The sequence below is a fragment of the Sorex fumeus genome, unplaced genomic scaffold, assembly GCF_029834395.1.
Source record: "Sorex fumeus unplaced genomic scaffold, SorFum_2.1 ptg000050l, whole genome shotgun sequence".
Taxonomy (NCBI): Eukaryota; Metazoa; Chordata; class Mammalia; order Eulipotyphla; family Soricidae; genus Sorex; species Sorex fumeus.
The window spans coordinates 18,432,794-18,447,413 of NW_026606107.1; the positions used below are offsets into that span (position 1 = coordinate 18,432,794).

General features: G+C 37.4%; 1 protein-coding gene across 1 annotated transcript; it reads left to right on the plus strand.

Moving 5' to 3' along the window:
• The first annotated feature begins 8,287 nt into the window (after positions 1-8,287).
• Positions 8,288-9,277, plus strand: CYSLTR1 (cysteinyl leukotriene receptor 1). Its single transcript, XM_056124149.1, has one exon. The coding sequence runs from the start codon at positions 8,288-8,290 to the stop codon at positions 9,275-9,277; it is 990 nt and encodes a 329-aa protein (XP_055980124.1).
• Positions 9,278-14,620: the final 5,343 nt, after the last annotated feature.

Consider the following 14,620-nt stretch of genomic DNA (forward strand, 5'->3'; position numbering starts at 1 on the left):
CTCAGTAGGTACTTCTCACCTAAGGGACCTCTCTGAGAAAGAATTCAGATATGAAGTAATGAAGATGTTCAAAGAACTCAATGAAACAATGAGACAGATATCCAGTAAATTAAAGAAGGACATGAAAGAAACAATGGATCAGACAATCGAGAAAACCCAGGAAGAAATGAGAGCAGAAATTAGAAAGCTACACACGGAAATGTCAGGAATAAAAGATTCAGTGCATGAAATAAAAAATTCAGTCTGTGTCCTCAACAGTAGAATTCCCACAGCTGAAGATAGAAACAGTGAGTTGCACGAAGCCTACAGGCAACTACAAACAATGGCAAGCGACTCAAAATAGCTCTAGAGTGATTCAGAGTCTGAGGAGATGATTCCAAGAGGAAGAACATTAGAATCATTGGAGTACCAGAAGGTCAGGGAAAAGATCCCAATGAAAAAGCCACAGTTAAACAAATCACTGTTGAAAATTTCCCAGAGCTGGACAATGCAGCCATTCAGATTCAAGGAGCCTGAAGGGTGCCAGATAAAAGAGACCCTAACAAAAACACTCCAAGACATATCATAGTTAGAATGATGAATGCTGCGGATAGAGACAAAATACTGCAAGAAGCAAGGTCAAAGAAGAAAATCACATACAAAGTAGCACCCTTTAGATTCACAGCAGGCCTATCAGAGGAAACCCTTCAAGCCCAAAGGCAATAGTGGGATCATGATCACGACCATCCTGTTGTTCGTCAATTGCCTTGAGCAGGCCTCAGTAACGTCTCCTTCGTCCAAGCCCTGAGATTTTTTTAAAAGTGCCATATTCAAGGCTCTTTCAGGGCTAGGAGAATGAGACCCATCGTTGTTACTGGTATTTGGCAAATTGGGTACGCCACAGGGAGTTTGCCAGACTCTGCCGTGTGGGCAGGTTACATTCTCTGTTACATTCTTGTGTGGGCCTGCCAGTTTGTCCAAAGTAGGAATGAGATAATAAGATGTCACACGGCCGCAAATGTGGCCGCGCGCTTCCAGGAGCTGGGTTTTATAGTTTCTGGGTTTTGGCCGTTGATGGGATTACACGGCGCCAGGGGGCCAGTTGGTGGGTGTGACCCCTGCCTACTGGAATATGGAGAATCTGGGTGGAGGATGCTCAGCCACGATCCGAGCAGTCTTGAAGATCTCAGCCCTGGGACCCGCATGCCTGTGTTCCTCTGCCGGTACCTTCATGCGTGTGGAGAGTGGTCTCAGCACAGTGGTGGCTGGTTCTGAAAGTCTTTGGCTGCCAGAGCCCTGGTCGGGGCTGGGAGGGAAAATCAAACTGCTCCCCTCCAAGGGGCCCTGGCAAGGAATGGTGGGATATAGTGAAAAAACTCACTGAAATGAACACCTCACCAAGAATACTCTATCTGGCTAAACTCTCACTCAAACTCAAAGGAACGGTACACTATTTTCTCAATAAACAGCAGCTCAGGAAATTCATAGACGCAAACCCAAACCTAAAAGAAGGACTAAAGGGGCTACTTACTATAAGACAAGACAAACCCTATAAGCACAACAGACCCTTACAGAAAGATGACACAAAAACCCATAACAATAATCTCTCTCAACGTCAACGGTCTAAATTCACCAATTAGGAGACACAGAGTGGCAAAATGGATTCAGAGACAGAACCCAATATTCTTCTGCCTACAAGAAACTCATCTCAACAGTCAGAGCAAATGCAGACTCAAAGTGAAAGGATGGAAAACAATCCTGAAAGCAAACGGCTCCCTCAAAAAAGCTGGGGTGGCCATACTAGTATTCGACAACATCAATTTCAGTTTGAAAAGTATTAGAAGGGACAGAGAAGGCCATTTTCTATTTATCAAGAGATACGTATAACAGGAAGAAATCACACTCACAAATGTATACGCACCTAATGAGGAAACAGCTAAATATTTAAAACAACTGCTAACGGATGTTATGGAGGACATTGCTACAATAGTAGCTGGAGACTTATATTCTGGATAGATGAAAAAGAACAAAACTCAGCAAGGAAATATTGACTCTGAAGGAAGAATTAGAAGAGAGAGGGCTTATAGACCTGTACAGGGCTTTACACCCCCAAAAGAAAGAATACACATTCTTCTCCAGTACACATGGAATATTTTCCAAAATAGATCATGTGCTAGGCCACAAATCATACCTCAATAGAATCAGGAAGATAGAAATAGTATCATCAATCTTTTCAGACCACGATGCACTGAAGATAGAAGTGAATCACACACAGACACAGCGAACCAAATCAAACACCTGGAAATTAAACAACTCAAAGTTGAATAATGAGTGGGTCAGGAAGGAAGTCAAGGACGAAATCAAAAGATACCTGGACACAAATGAGAATAAAGACACGAGCTACCAGAAAGTATGAGATGCAGCTAAAGCTGTGTTAAGGAGAAAATTTAAAACTCTGCAAGCATTTCTCAGGAATTAAGAAAGGGCCCACATAAACAACTTGACTTCACAGCTCAAGATCTTAGAAAACGACCAATAAAAGGAGCCCAAGCCAGACAGAAGGAAAGACATCATTAAACTTAGAGCAGAAGTCAACGACATAGAAACCAAAAAAAACAATCTGAAAGATCAATGAAACCAAGAGCAGGTTCTTTGAGAAAATAAAAAAAGATATATAAACCACTAGCAACACTCACAAAGAAAGAGAGAGAGAACCCAAATAAACCTAATCAGAAATGAGAAGGGGGATATCACAACAGAAATCAAAGAAATTCAAAAGATCATCAGAGACTACTTTCAAAGTCTGTATGCCATGAAACAAGAAAACCTAGAAGAAATGAATAAATTTCTGGGTTCCTATAATCTCCCAAGGCTGAATCAAGAAGATCTAGAGTACCTGAATAGTCCTATTAATATCAAGGAAATTGAAACTGTAATCAAAAGTCTTCCCAAAAACAAAATCCCAAACCCAGATTGATTCACTAACAAATTTTCCAAACATTTAAAGAGGACCTCCACAGTTCTTCTAAAGCTTTCCAGGAAATTGAAGAAACAGAAACTTTCCCAGTTTCTATGAAGCCCATATCTCTCTAATGCCAAAAGCAAACAAAGACACCACAAGAAAAGAAAATTACAGGCCAATATTCCTTATGAACACGGATGCAAAGATTATTAACAAAATACTAGCAAATAGAATTCAACAACTCATCAAAAAGATCATACACCATGACCAAGTGGATTCATCCCGGGGATGCAAGGATGGTTTAACATTCGGAAATCAATCATCACAATCCATCATATCAACCAAAAAAGATAAAAAAGATATTATCTTTTTTGCCTCTCTGGGATATATTCCCAGTAGTGGTATTTCTGGCTCAGAAAGGAGAGAGAGAACAGACGGGAATGCCCTGCCACAGAGGCAGGGTGGGGCGGGGGGAATGGGGGGTGGGAGGGATAATGGGATCCGTGGTGGTGGAAAATGTGCACTGGTGGAGGGATGGGTATTTGATCATTGTATAATTGATACCCAAGCACAAAACTTGTAAGTCTACAACTGTACCTCATGGTGTCTCACTAATAAAAATTTTTAAAAATAATAATAATTACAAAAAAGACATATGATCATATCAATAGATGCTGAGAAATCACTTAACAAGATCCAGCACCCGTCGATGAAGAAAACCCTCGCCAAAATGGGTGTAGAGGGGACTTTCCTCAATATAATTAAAGCCATCTACCACAATCCTACAGCAAGCATAATCCTCAATGGGGAAAACCTAAGACCCTTCCCTCTATGATCAGGGATGAGACAAAGATGCCCACTCTCTCCACTACTGTTCAATATAGTAGTGGAAGTACTTGCAATAGTGGTTAGGCAAGAAAAAGATATTAAGGGCATTCAGGTAGGAAAGGAAGAAATCAAGCTCTCACTATTCTCAGATGATGTGATACTATACTTAGAGAACCCTAAAACCCCTATCAAGAAACTCCTAGAAACAATAGACTTAAAGTTGCAGGCTATAAAATCAATACCCAAAAGTCCTTGTCTTTCCTATACTCAAATACTGAGAGAGAAGAAAGTGACATGAAAAAACAATCCATTCACAACTGTGCCCCAGAAAATCAAGTTCCTAGGAATAAGCTTAACTAAGGAAGTAAAAGACCTGTACCAAAAAAGCTACAAAATGCTACTTAGGAAATAAAAGAGAACAAGAGGAAATGGAGAGATATTCCTTGCTCATGGATCGGGAGAATTAACATTGCCAAAATGGCAATAGATCTCAAAGCATTGTACAAATTTAATGTGTTCCCTATAAGGATCTCCATGACATTCTTCAAAGAAATGGAGCAAACGCTCCTGAAATTCATAAGGAACAATAAGCCCCCACGAATACCTAAAGCAATTATTGGGGAAAAGAAAATGGGAGGAATCAACCCCCCTAACTTCAAACTCTACTACAAAGCAGTAATAATTAAAGCAGCATGGTACTGGAACAAAGGCAGAGCTTCAGACCAATGGAACATGGTTGAATATGCTGACATCTCACCCCAAACATATGATCATCTAATCTTTGATAAGGGAGCAAGAAATGTGAAGTGGAACAAGGAAATCCTCTTTTTCAAATTGTACTGGCAAAACTGGACAGCTACATGCAAAAAAAAGTGCTCAGATCTCTGCCTAATACCATGTACAAAAGTAAGATCAAATATCGTATAATTGAAACGCAAGCACAAAAATTTGTAAGTCTACAACTGTACCTCATGATGTTTCACTAATCACTTGATCACTTGACTTTCCGTTAATCATCGATTTGCTCGAGCGTGCACCAATGTCTCCATTTGTCCCTGTCGCGTGCTACTGTAGCCCAATGGCGTCTGTTCGTTCTTGGAACACGAAGAGTCTCAAACCAATCTTTCAGGATCTTGATGGAGAAGTCTGACCATCTGGTAGCTGGGCGGCCACGCAGTCTTTTGACGTCCCGTGGAATCCAGTCCTTAACGGCTCTAGTCCAGCTGTCGTCTCCAAATCTCTTTATGTGTCCAGTCTATCTGATTTTTGACGCCTTGGCAAACGAGACACTGTCCCTGATTCTTGATCCTCGAAGGAGGTCGGAACTCCGGATTTGTTCTCTCATTTGAATGAAACGTGATACTCCAACCATAGCTCTTTTGATTCCTCTTTGGGAGACCTGAATAGCGTTCTCATCCTGTTTGCTAGGGTCCAGGTCTCTGAGGCGTATGTTAATGCAGGAAGAACAGTGGAATCAAAGAGATGTGCCCGAGCGGGAGGTTCTTCATCCTCCTAGCTATTTCTTTGAGGCTTTCGAAGGCGTTCCAAGCCGCTCTCTTCCTCCTGCACAACTCAGGTGCCAGGAGGTGCCATCATGTTGACTTCTCGACCTAGGTACACATAACTGTTGCATTCAGAGATGGTCGTTCTGTTGAGAGCGAATGGAGCGTCAGGAATGAGGCTGTTTATCATAAACATTGTCTTCGTAAGATTCAGCTGTAATCCGACCTTTCCACACTCACTGTTGAAGTCGGCCAGCATTTGTGCCGCTAATTGTTTTATTGTTTCACTAATAAATTTTTTTTAAAAAGTAAGATCAAAATGGATTAAAGATCTCAACATCATACCAGAATCCATAAAGGTACATTGAAGACAAGGTTGTAAAAACACTCCACGACATTGAAGCTAATGGTATCTTCAAAGATGACATGCCACTGGCTAAGCAAATGAAGAAAGAGATAGACAAATGGGACTATTTTAAACTATGAAACTTCTGTACCTCAAAAGAAACAGTGACCAAAATACAGAGACAGTTTACAGAATTGGAAAGGATATTCGCCCAATACTCATCTGACAAGTGGTTGATATCAAGGATATACAGTGTACTGGTTGTACTCCTCAAGTAGAAAACCTCCAACCCCATCAAAAAATGGGGCAATGAAATGAACAGAAACTTTCACTAAGAAGAAATCGGAATTACAAAAAGGCACATGAGAAAATGCTCCACATCATTAATCATCAGGCATATGCAGATCAAAATAACAATGATATATCATCTCACACCACAGAGACTGGCCCACATCCAAAGAACAAAAGCAACCGGTGTTGGCGTGGATGTGGCGAGAAGGGACCCTCCTTCACTGCTGGTGGTAATGCCAACTGGTTCAGCCCTTTCGGAAAACAGTATGAACAATTCTCAAAAAATTAGAAATTGAGCTCCCATTTGACCCAGCAATACCACTCCTGGGAAAATATCCCGGAGATGCAAAAAAGTATAGTTGAAATGACATCTGCACTTCTATGTTCATTGCTGCATTGTTCACAATAGCCAAAATCTGGGGGGAAACCCATGTGCCCGAGAAGAGATGGCTAATTAAAGAAACTTTGGCACATCTACACAATAGAGTACTATGCAGCTGCTAGAAAAGATGAAGTCATGAAATTTACATACAAGTGGTACTAGATGGAAAGTATCATGCTAAGTGAAATGAGTCAGAAAGACAGGGGCATACATAGAAAGATTGTATTCATCTGGGTAATACAAAGTAACAAAATAGGAGACTGAAACCAAAGAATAGCCAAGATAAGTACCAGGAGGTTCACTCCATGGCTTGGAGGCCAGCTGCACATGCTAGGGGAAAGGGCAGCTCAGATTGAGAAGGGAGCACCAAGTCAAGGTTGTTGGGAGGATCCTCCCAGTATGGGAAATGCATGCTGAAAGTAGACTATAGATCGAACATGATCACCACTCAATGCCTCTTTTGCAAACCACAGCACCCAAAAGGAGAGAGAGAACAGAAGGGAATGCCCTGCCACAGAGTCAGGGTGGTATGGCGAGGATGGGGGGTGGAGGGATACTGGGATCATTGGTGGTGGAGAATGGGCACTGGTGGAGGGATGGGTACTCGACCACTGTATAACTGAAACACAAACACAAAAAATGTGTAAGTCTACAACTGTACCTAATGGTGTTTCACTAATAATTTTTTTAAAAAGAGAGAAAGTAAATCAACTAGAAAATGTTATATATCAAGTGTACGTATTGCCATAGATGTTTTTTTCTATATTCCTGTTATAGAAATAATAGTGTTTTCTATTGATTATAGCTCTCATATGTTTGAGCAGTTTTCCCTTTTAGCAGTCACAGCCCCTTTCTTCCAGTGAGCTAGATTTCACAGACTTCAATCAAAAATTAACCACTCTATTTTATATCAATTCTTAACTTTCACCTACTTTAATACTAACATAAAAGAATGGATATTATAGAGAAGTACTAAAGAGATCACTATGTCCATTTCCACATTACCTTATCCCTAATGTGCTTTATCTCTCTCTTTCTCTCTCTCTCACCATTCTTGATTAGAGCTTGTTACAAACCTGATTGACTGTCCTGAAATTACTGTACAACTCTAGACTAAGAAACAAACTCTTACATAAAAGAAATAATGACATTTTATTAAACTGTGAGGTTTTGAATGTGTTCACAAAAGGAACAATAATTAGTGGCTACAATATCCTCACCTAAGAGTTACATTCCAGCAAGTTGTGCTATCTTTCCTCATATCCTTAATTTATGATACAGATTATAGAAATGCATTTCCTGTGGAAATTTCCTTTTTAGAAGTTTATTCTCATTAACATTGATAAGTGGTTTCAAAATTTTCTCCAGCCTTTATGTTCTCTTCTACATAAAGTGAATCATGTTCTAGACTAAGATTCTCTTAAAGGATAATAAATTTAATTAATAACAAATTCTCTCATTTTCCCTAGGTGTGTGTATCACTCAGCAGATTTGCCTACGAAGTACTCATCTTGAGAGAACCAAGCACTTTCACCCAGATTTTATTCTCCAAGAGTGTTAATGTTCCTGTAATATATAGATGAAAGAATATAAATGATAGAGAGGAAGGATAGATAACTATTTTTATGAAACGTCTATCTTAAGACTTTTACCTAATCAAGAAACAAACTCATTTAATAGAAATATTAACAGAGTACTACCTTAGAAAAAATGACTCAAAATATAGCAGAGCTGTTTTAACTAGGCCTTGAGGATTATAATCCACTAGGAAAACATGAGTAGAAAAGAGGAAAAAGTTTTGTGGGTGCTCGTAGAATTTAAACCCCTTTTCTGAGGACAAAGTGCAACGGAAAACCTTCCTCACTGGCCCATCACCTTTGCTTTGTGACATGTTCAAAAGGTGTGACTCTATAAAGTGAAACCTTAGAAGTTCTATAACTAATAATCTTGTAAGAATTGACAAGACAGACGCCTAGCATACATACTCCTGGAGAAACATGGATGCCAATAACAATACGTGCAATGACACTATTGATGACTTCCGCAATCAAGTGTATTCTACTGTATACTCTATGATCTCCATTGTGGGCTTTTTTGGCAATGGCTTTGTACTTTGTGTTCTCATAAAAACATGGCATGAGAATTCAGCCTTCCAAGTATGCATGATTAATTTAGCAGTAGCAGATATCCTGTGTGTGTGTACACTGCCTCTCCGTGTGGTCTATTACGTTCACAGAGGTATTTGGCTCTTTGGTGACTTTTTATGTCGCCTGAGCACCTATGCCTTGTATGTCAATCTCTACTGTAGCATCTTCTTTATGACAGCCATGAGCTTTTTCCGGTGCATTGCAATTGTTTTTCCGATCCAGAACATTGATTTGGTTACACAGAAAAAAGCCAGGTTTGTTTGTATTGGCATTTGGATTTTTGTGATTTTGACCAGTTCTCCGTTTTTAATGTATACATCTTATAAAGATGAGAAAAACAATACCAAGTGCTTTGAGCCTCCACAAGACAATCAAACTAAAAAATATGTTTTGGTCTTGCATTATGTGTCATTGTTTGTTGGATTTATAATTCCTTTTGTTATTATAATTGTTTGTTACACAATGATCATTTTGACTTTACTAAAATCGTCAATGAAGAAAAATATTGCAAGTCGTAAAAAAGCTATAGGAATGATCATAGTTGTCATGGCTTCTTTTTTGATCAGCTTTATGCCATATCACATTCAACGCACCATTCACCTTCAATTTCTACACAATGAAACTAAATCCTGTGATTCTATCCTTAGAATGCAAAAGTCAGTGGTCATAACGTTGTCTCTGGCTGCATCAAATTGTTGCTTTGACCCTCTTCTTTATTTCTTTTCAGGAGGGAACTTTAGGAGAAGGCTATCCACATTTAGAAAGCATTCTTTGTCCAGTGTGACTTATGTACCCAAAAAGAAACCTTCTCTTCCAGAAAAAGAAGAAACATATAAATAGTTTATATCCATCTCCTGTGCAAATCATTTGAGAGGTGTCCCCAAATAAGTATTTTCTCAAATAATTTACAATAAAATAAGAATTCAGTTAATAATTTACAAATAGAAAAAACTTGAATATAAATGTACCTAATTCATGTATCCGCACTTATTATAAGAGGTTCCAAAGGTAATTTAACTGTTAAAAATTCAGTCCACAGTTTAAAACTAAATTATAATTGGTTTTTATTATTTATTTAAAGGTAAAAATATTCATGTCTTAGTACTTTAAGAAATGGGCCTGAGTTCAATGTTATCTCCCCTCAAGTAAAACTTTACAGAGGATAAGAACTAACCTTTTCAATCTTATGTTCTTCCTTGAACACATATCTCTGCTTTGTCCGCTCTGGAGAAGCCCATGTTCTCTCTTGAATACATACCTCTCTATTTCTCTTCCCTCATGTCTTTCTAAGTAAATTTTGTGCAGTAATAAGGATCTCGATTCACACATAAAACACAACCTTTGAGATAATAAAGAAGTAACATATAGCTCTCAATTATATGAGCATATTCCTTTGTTTGCAAATATAAGATGAGAATTGAAGCTGATTCAAGACCTGAATAAACTGTACTGCCACCTTCTTATTTTATAGTACTGACTTATTAGACAAAATACATAGTCCAAAGACTGTCACTGTCACTGTCCTCCCGTTGTTCATCGATTTGCTCAAGCGGGCCCAGTAATGTCTCCATTGTGACACTTGTTACTGTGTTTGGCATATCTAATATGTCACTGGTAGCTTGCCAGGCTTTGCCGTGTGGGCGAGATACTCTCGGTACCTTGCCGGGCTCTCCGAGAGGGGCAGAGGAATTGAACTCGGGTAAGCCATGTTGGCCACTTGCAAGGTAAACGCCTACCCGCTGTGCTATCGCTCCACCCCAGTCCAAAGACTATATATATATATATATATATATATATATATATATATATATCAGTATTGTATAAATGCTAAAATATCGAATATTTGGCAAAATGTCCCTAAAGATTCCATGTAATAAATACGCAATCTCAGAACTGGGGATTATAAACCTTGTCAAAGATCAGTTAGTTCCAGTTTTCTTCTGATCCTATTCAGAAACTGGTACAAGAAAAGTGGAGTGTTTTTTACTCGCTGAGGCTTGGTTTAGTTCAGTGTGGTTTTGACTCTGCTCTTTGCACGGAGGTGAGGGTGGGGGGTTGTTTTAGGCACACCCAGTAGTGCTCAGGAGCTTTGCTTAGTGGGACTCAGAAGACAATGAAGTTCTGGGAATTAAACCTGTGATTCCCTTTGCAAAGCAAATGCCCCAATTCTTTGAGTTATCTTTCTGAACCTCACTGGATTTCTTATAGGGAATTCTCCCTTAATAAAATGTGCAGACCTTCCCAAAGAAGTCAGACTACCAGTACTCCCATACATAACCTTTTAAAGTGTATCGTTTTCACATGCTTATTTCTGAGACCCAAATAATCTACAATTGTTTCCTAATAAAAATTGGAATGTTAGGGTTAGAAATTATTTTGAAATATTTATATTTATGAATTTGTGTATAACTATATGTAGGAAATCTTATTATATAAATCATGAATGAAAGTTTATCATCTGCTGTACTTTCATAATTTTTATTAACACATTTACAAGAATATCAAAGATATGTTTCAGCGGTGTGTTACACTAGAAATTTTATTCTAAATACATCAACTTGCATATGACTGAAATTTAACATCCATGAGCAACCAGATGAGTGAGATACACCGTTTGCCAAATTATGTGTTCCCAAATTCAGTGTTTCAAAAAATACATTATCACAGGAGAAAATAAATGATAAAGGTTAAGAACAAGTAAAGCTATGAAAAGAGAAGTTCTACCTGACTCTGTCACATGTATTTAATTTTTATTCCACCTCTCATGTTTCAATCACTTGGAAGGAAAATTGTAAAACATAGAGGCTCAAATACTGATAACTCGTCTCCATTTATTTTTGTTTAATATACCTGAGACTTGTCAGTACCTTCTTTTTTACTTTTACTTCTTTCCTTGCATGAGACAATGATCAACATAGTACTTATCACAAAATTCAATCTTCATTACTCATTTACTGAACTTTCTGCTATTGAGTAAATATATTGTGGTAAAATAGCTCTTGTTGAAAACTAAAATATAAGATGCTAATTTGAGTTCAGTAACTTAGTAGAGGTATGACTTGAGCAAATAAGATAAACTCTTAATCTTCTTTTTCTCATTTTTAAAGTAGGAAAAATAACATTTGACCTGCCTTTTTAACAGCGCATATTTTTGAATCTCAGGGGTCCCACATATAGGTTAAACTTTCGCATTAAAATAGTGTAAATTATTTGCATAATCAGTTGTTTAAAGATACTTATTCATATGTACTACATACTCAATTTTTAAAACATTAGAAACAAGATTAGAACCAAAATCGTAGTTCAATTTTATTATATATAAAAGAATATTGTTTTTAATTATTCTTACCTATAAGCTATTTCCTGTATTCTTATTTCCACTCACAATTCTACATCTTCCAACACAGACATAAATTTCAGTAACCATACCCGAATCTTTTATAAGCTTACTTAAACTTGTTCTTCTTCAATGTCACATGTATTTATAGCATTTGCCACATATTTAATACTCTTTAATGTCATGTGTAATTGTAGCCATAGCACAGTGGGTAGGGTGTTTGCCTTGCACCCGGCCGACCCGAGTTTGATTTCTCCGCCCCTCTCGGAGAGCCTGGCAAGCTACCGAGAGTATTCCGCTGACATGGCGAAGTCTGGCAAGCTACCCATGACCTATTGATATGCCAAACTCAGTAACAAGTCTCACAATAGAGAGGTTACTGGGCCTGCTCGAGCAAATTGATGAACAACGGGAGGACAGTGCAGTGCAGTGCTACCACTTATTTAATACTTAATTCACTTTTACTAAGTTTTTCCACGTGTCAGTGTTCTCCCCCAGAGTGAAAATATCACATCTATAAATTATCAATTTCATGAAGTTGAAAATTATACCTGTAAAATGTAGTACCTATGATTTGATTATATTTTACTCTATTTTAATTGTTTTGTTTATCATTTCACTTAATGCCCCATTAAGTAAATACCATTATTATTACTGTTTTGCATATTAAAATACAAGACACAGAAAGGTGAATAACTCTCCCACTGTCAAATAGCTTGTAAGCTACAGAAACAGGGTTCATAGTCAGGCAGTATGACTCTAGAATTTATATTCTTAATTGCTATGCAATCCTACTGGATAATTTTCTACAATCAAACTGTAAGAAATAGGGACAATTAAACTTTTTAATAATCAATTTGTTCATTAAAAACAGATTTGGAGCCAGAGAGAGTACAGCTGGTAGTGTGCTTGCTTGCCTTGCATGTGGCTGACCAAGGTTCAGTCCCTGGCACCCCATATGGTAATTAATTAATATGAGACTTGTCAGTACCTTCTTTTTTACTTTTACTTCTTTCCCTTAGCCCTGCCAGGTGTGATCTCTAAGTGCAAAGCCAGGAGTAATCCCTTAACAATGCTGGTGTGAACCAAAATTTTTTGAAAGTCTAGTTAAACTACTCGCATAAATTTTAATGACATTTAACCAAAACAATAACTTATACCCTCTGGTTTTATTTAGAACATTTTATTTTTATTTTTTTATTTAGAACATTTTTAAAAAATATTGAATAGCATCTTAAATGCAAGTCAAAAAAATGACTTATCACCTCACACCTGTATGAACAGCTTATTATCAAAAGGGTCAGTAACAAGAAATCCTGGAGAGGTACAGAAAAATGGGAGCTCTATACAGTATATATAAGAATGTTAAGTTGATTCAACTTCTGTGGACAACAGTATGGAGATTTCTTCAAAAATTAAAAATAGAGCTATATGTGATTCATTAATTTTCAATTTGAAAAACATAATAACTACAATTCAAAAATATATCTACATATCTGGGTTCACTGCAGCATTATTTATAATAGGCAAGATTTGGTCACAAACCAAGTGCCCAGTTGGCAAATGGGTGGGTAAAGATGTGGTATATAATCTCAATAGGATGTGATTATTAATCACATACAATCAATATAATCTCAGATATAAGAAATTATAAGATCTTAATTTTGCTACAGTATGAATAAACTGAATGAGGACATGCTAAACAAAGTAAGTCGGAAAAGGAAAAACACATACTGAATAATATTATACATATACGATATGTTAAAAAAGAAAGCAAGGGAGTGGGATGCAGTCAACAAAATCAAATCCCTTGACCACAGAATTGGTATTACAATGATATATTGAGTCGGATGAAAGGGTAAAGGAGGCCCAATGCACTTTAATGGAGATATATTGGCACTTTGATGGAAACTGTAGCACCATTGTACCCTTAAACCATGTTGAACATTTATACTCTCTTGAATTAAAGTTACCTCAGCAAAAAAATAAGTTTTAAAATGTATATATCTTATAACATTGATATTGGGACCTTCGTATTTATAACTTCTAATGACAAGATAATATGTGGCATTAACATACCAGTCTGCCTTAGCAATCTCATCAGTTGTACAATATCTATTTCATTATGTACTTAGGTTTTAATTGATCAATTATAACCAATATTGATTCTGCATTTCAATATATAATTTGGAATCTTAGAGCATTTTTTAATTTTTTATTTCAAAATAAGAATAGGACTTGGTTTTTTAGTTGTAAAAATCTCCTGTTGTTTTATTCGAATAACACAATTATGTTAATTTTATTTTTTATTGAATCATAGTGAAATACACAGTAATAAAGTAGCTTATGACTGAGTTTGTCATATGATTTCCAACCCTTCACCATTGCACATTTCCAGCCACCAATGTCTCCAATTTCCCTCCTGTGCACCCCGTCACACCACCCCTGGAGCCTGCCTCTATGGCAGACAATTTTCTTCTCTCTCTAATTTTCCTTTTAGGCACTGCGGTTTGCAATACTGTTACTGAAAGTGTATTGTGCATGTCACTTTACCTCCTTTAAGCACTCAATTTCTGTCTAGAGTGATCATTTCCAAATATCATTGTCATAAGGTTCCTTCACTGTCCTAACGGTATTCCCTCTCCCCCTTTGTGGCAAGCGTCCTACTATGTATCAGTTTTGGGGGGCCCCTTGTTTCTACTGTCTTTGTGTATTATTTACATGCTATGGATTTTCTGTTGTATTATATCTCACAAATGAGTGAAACCATTCTATGTTTGTCCTCTCCCTCAGACTCATTTCATTCAGCATGATACTCTCCATGTCTGTCCTTGTATAAGCAAATT

Bases quoted from the DNA above. Each gene is read 5' to 3' on its own strand.
- CYSLTR1 (XM_056124149.1), top strand. From the start codon at position 8,288: ATGGATGCCAATAACAATACGTGCAATGACACTATTGATGACTTCCGC.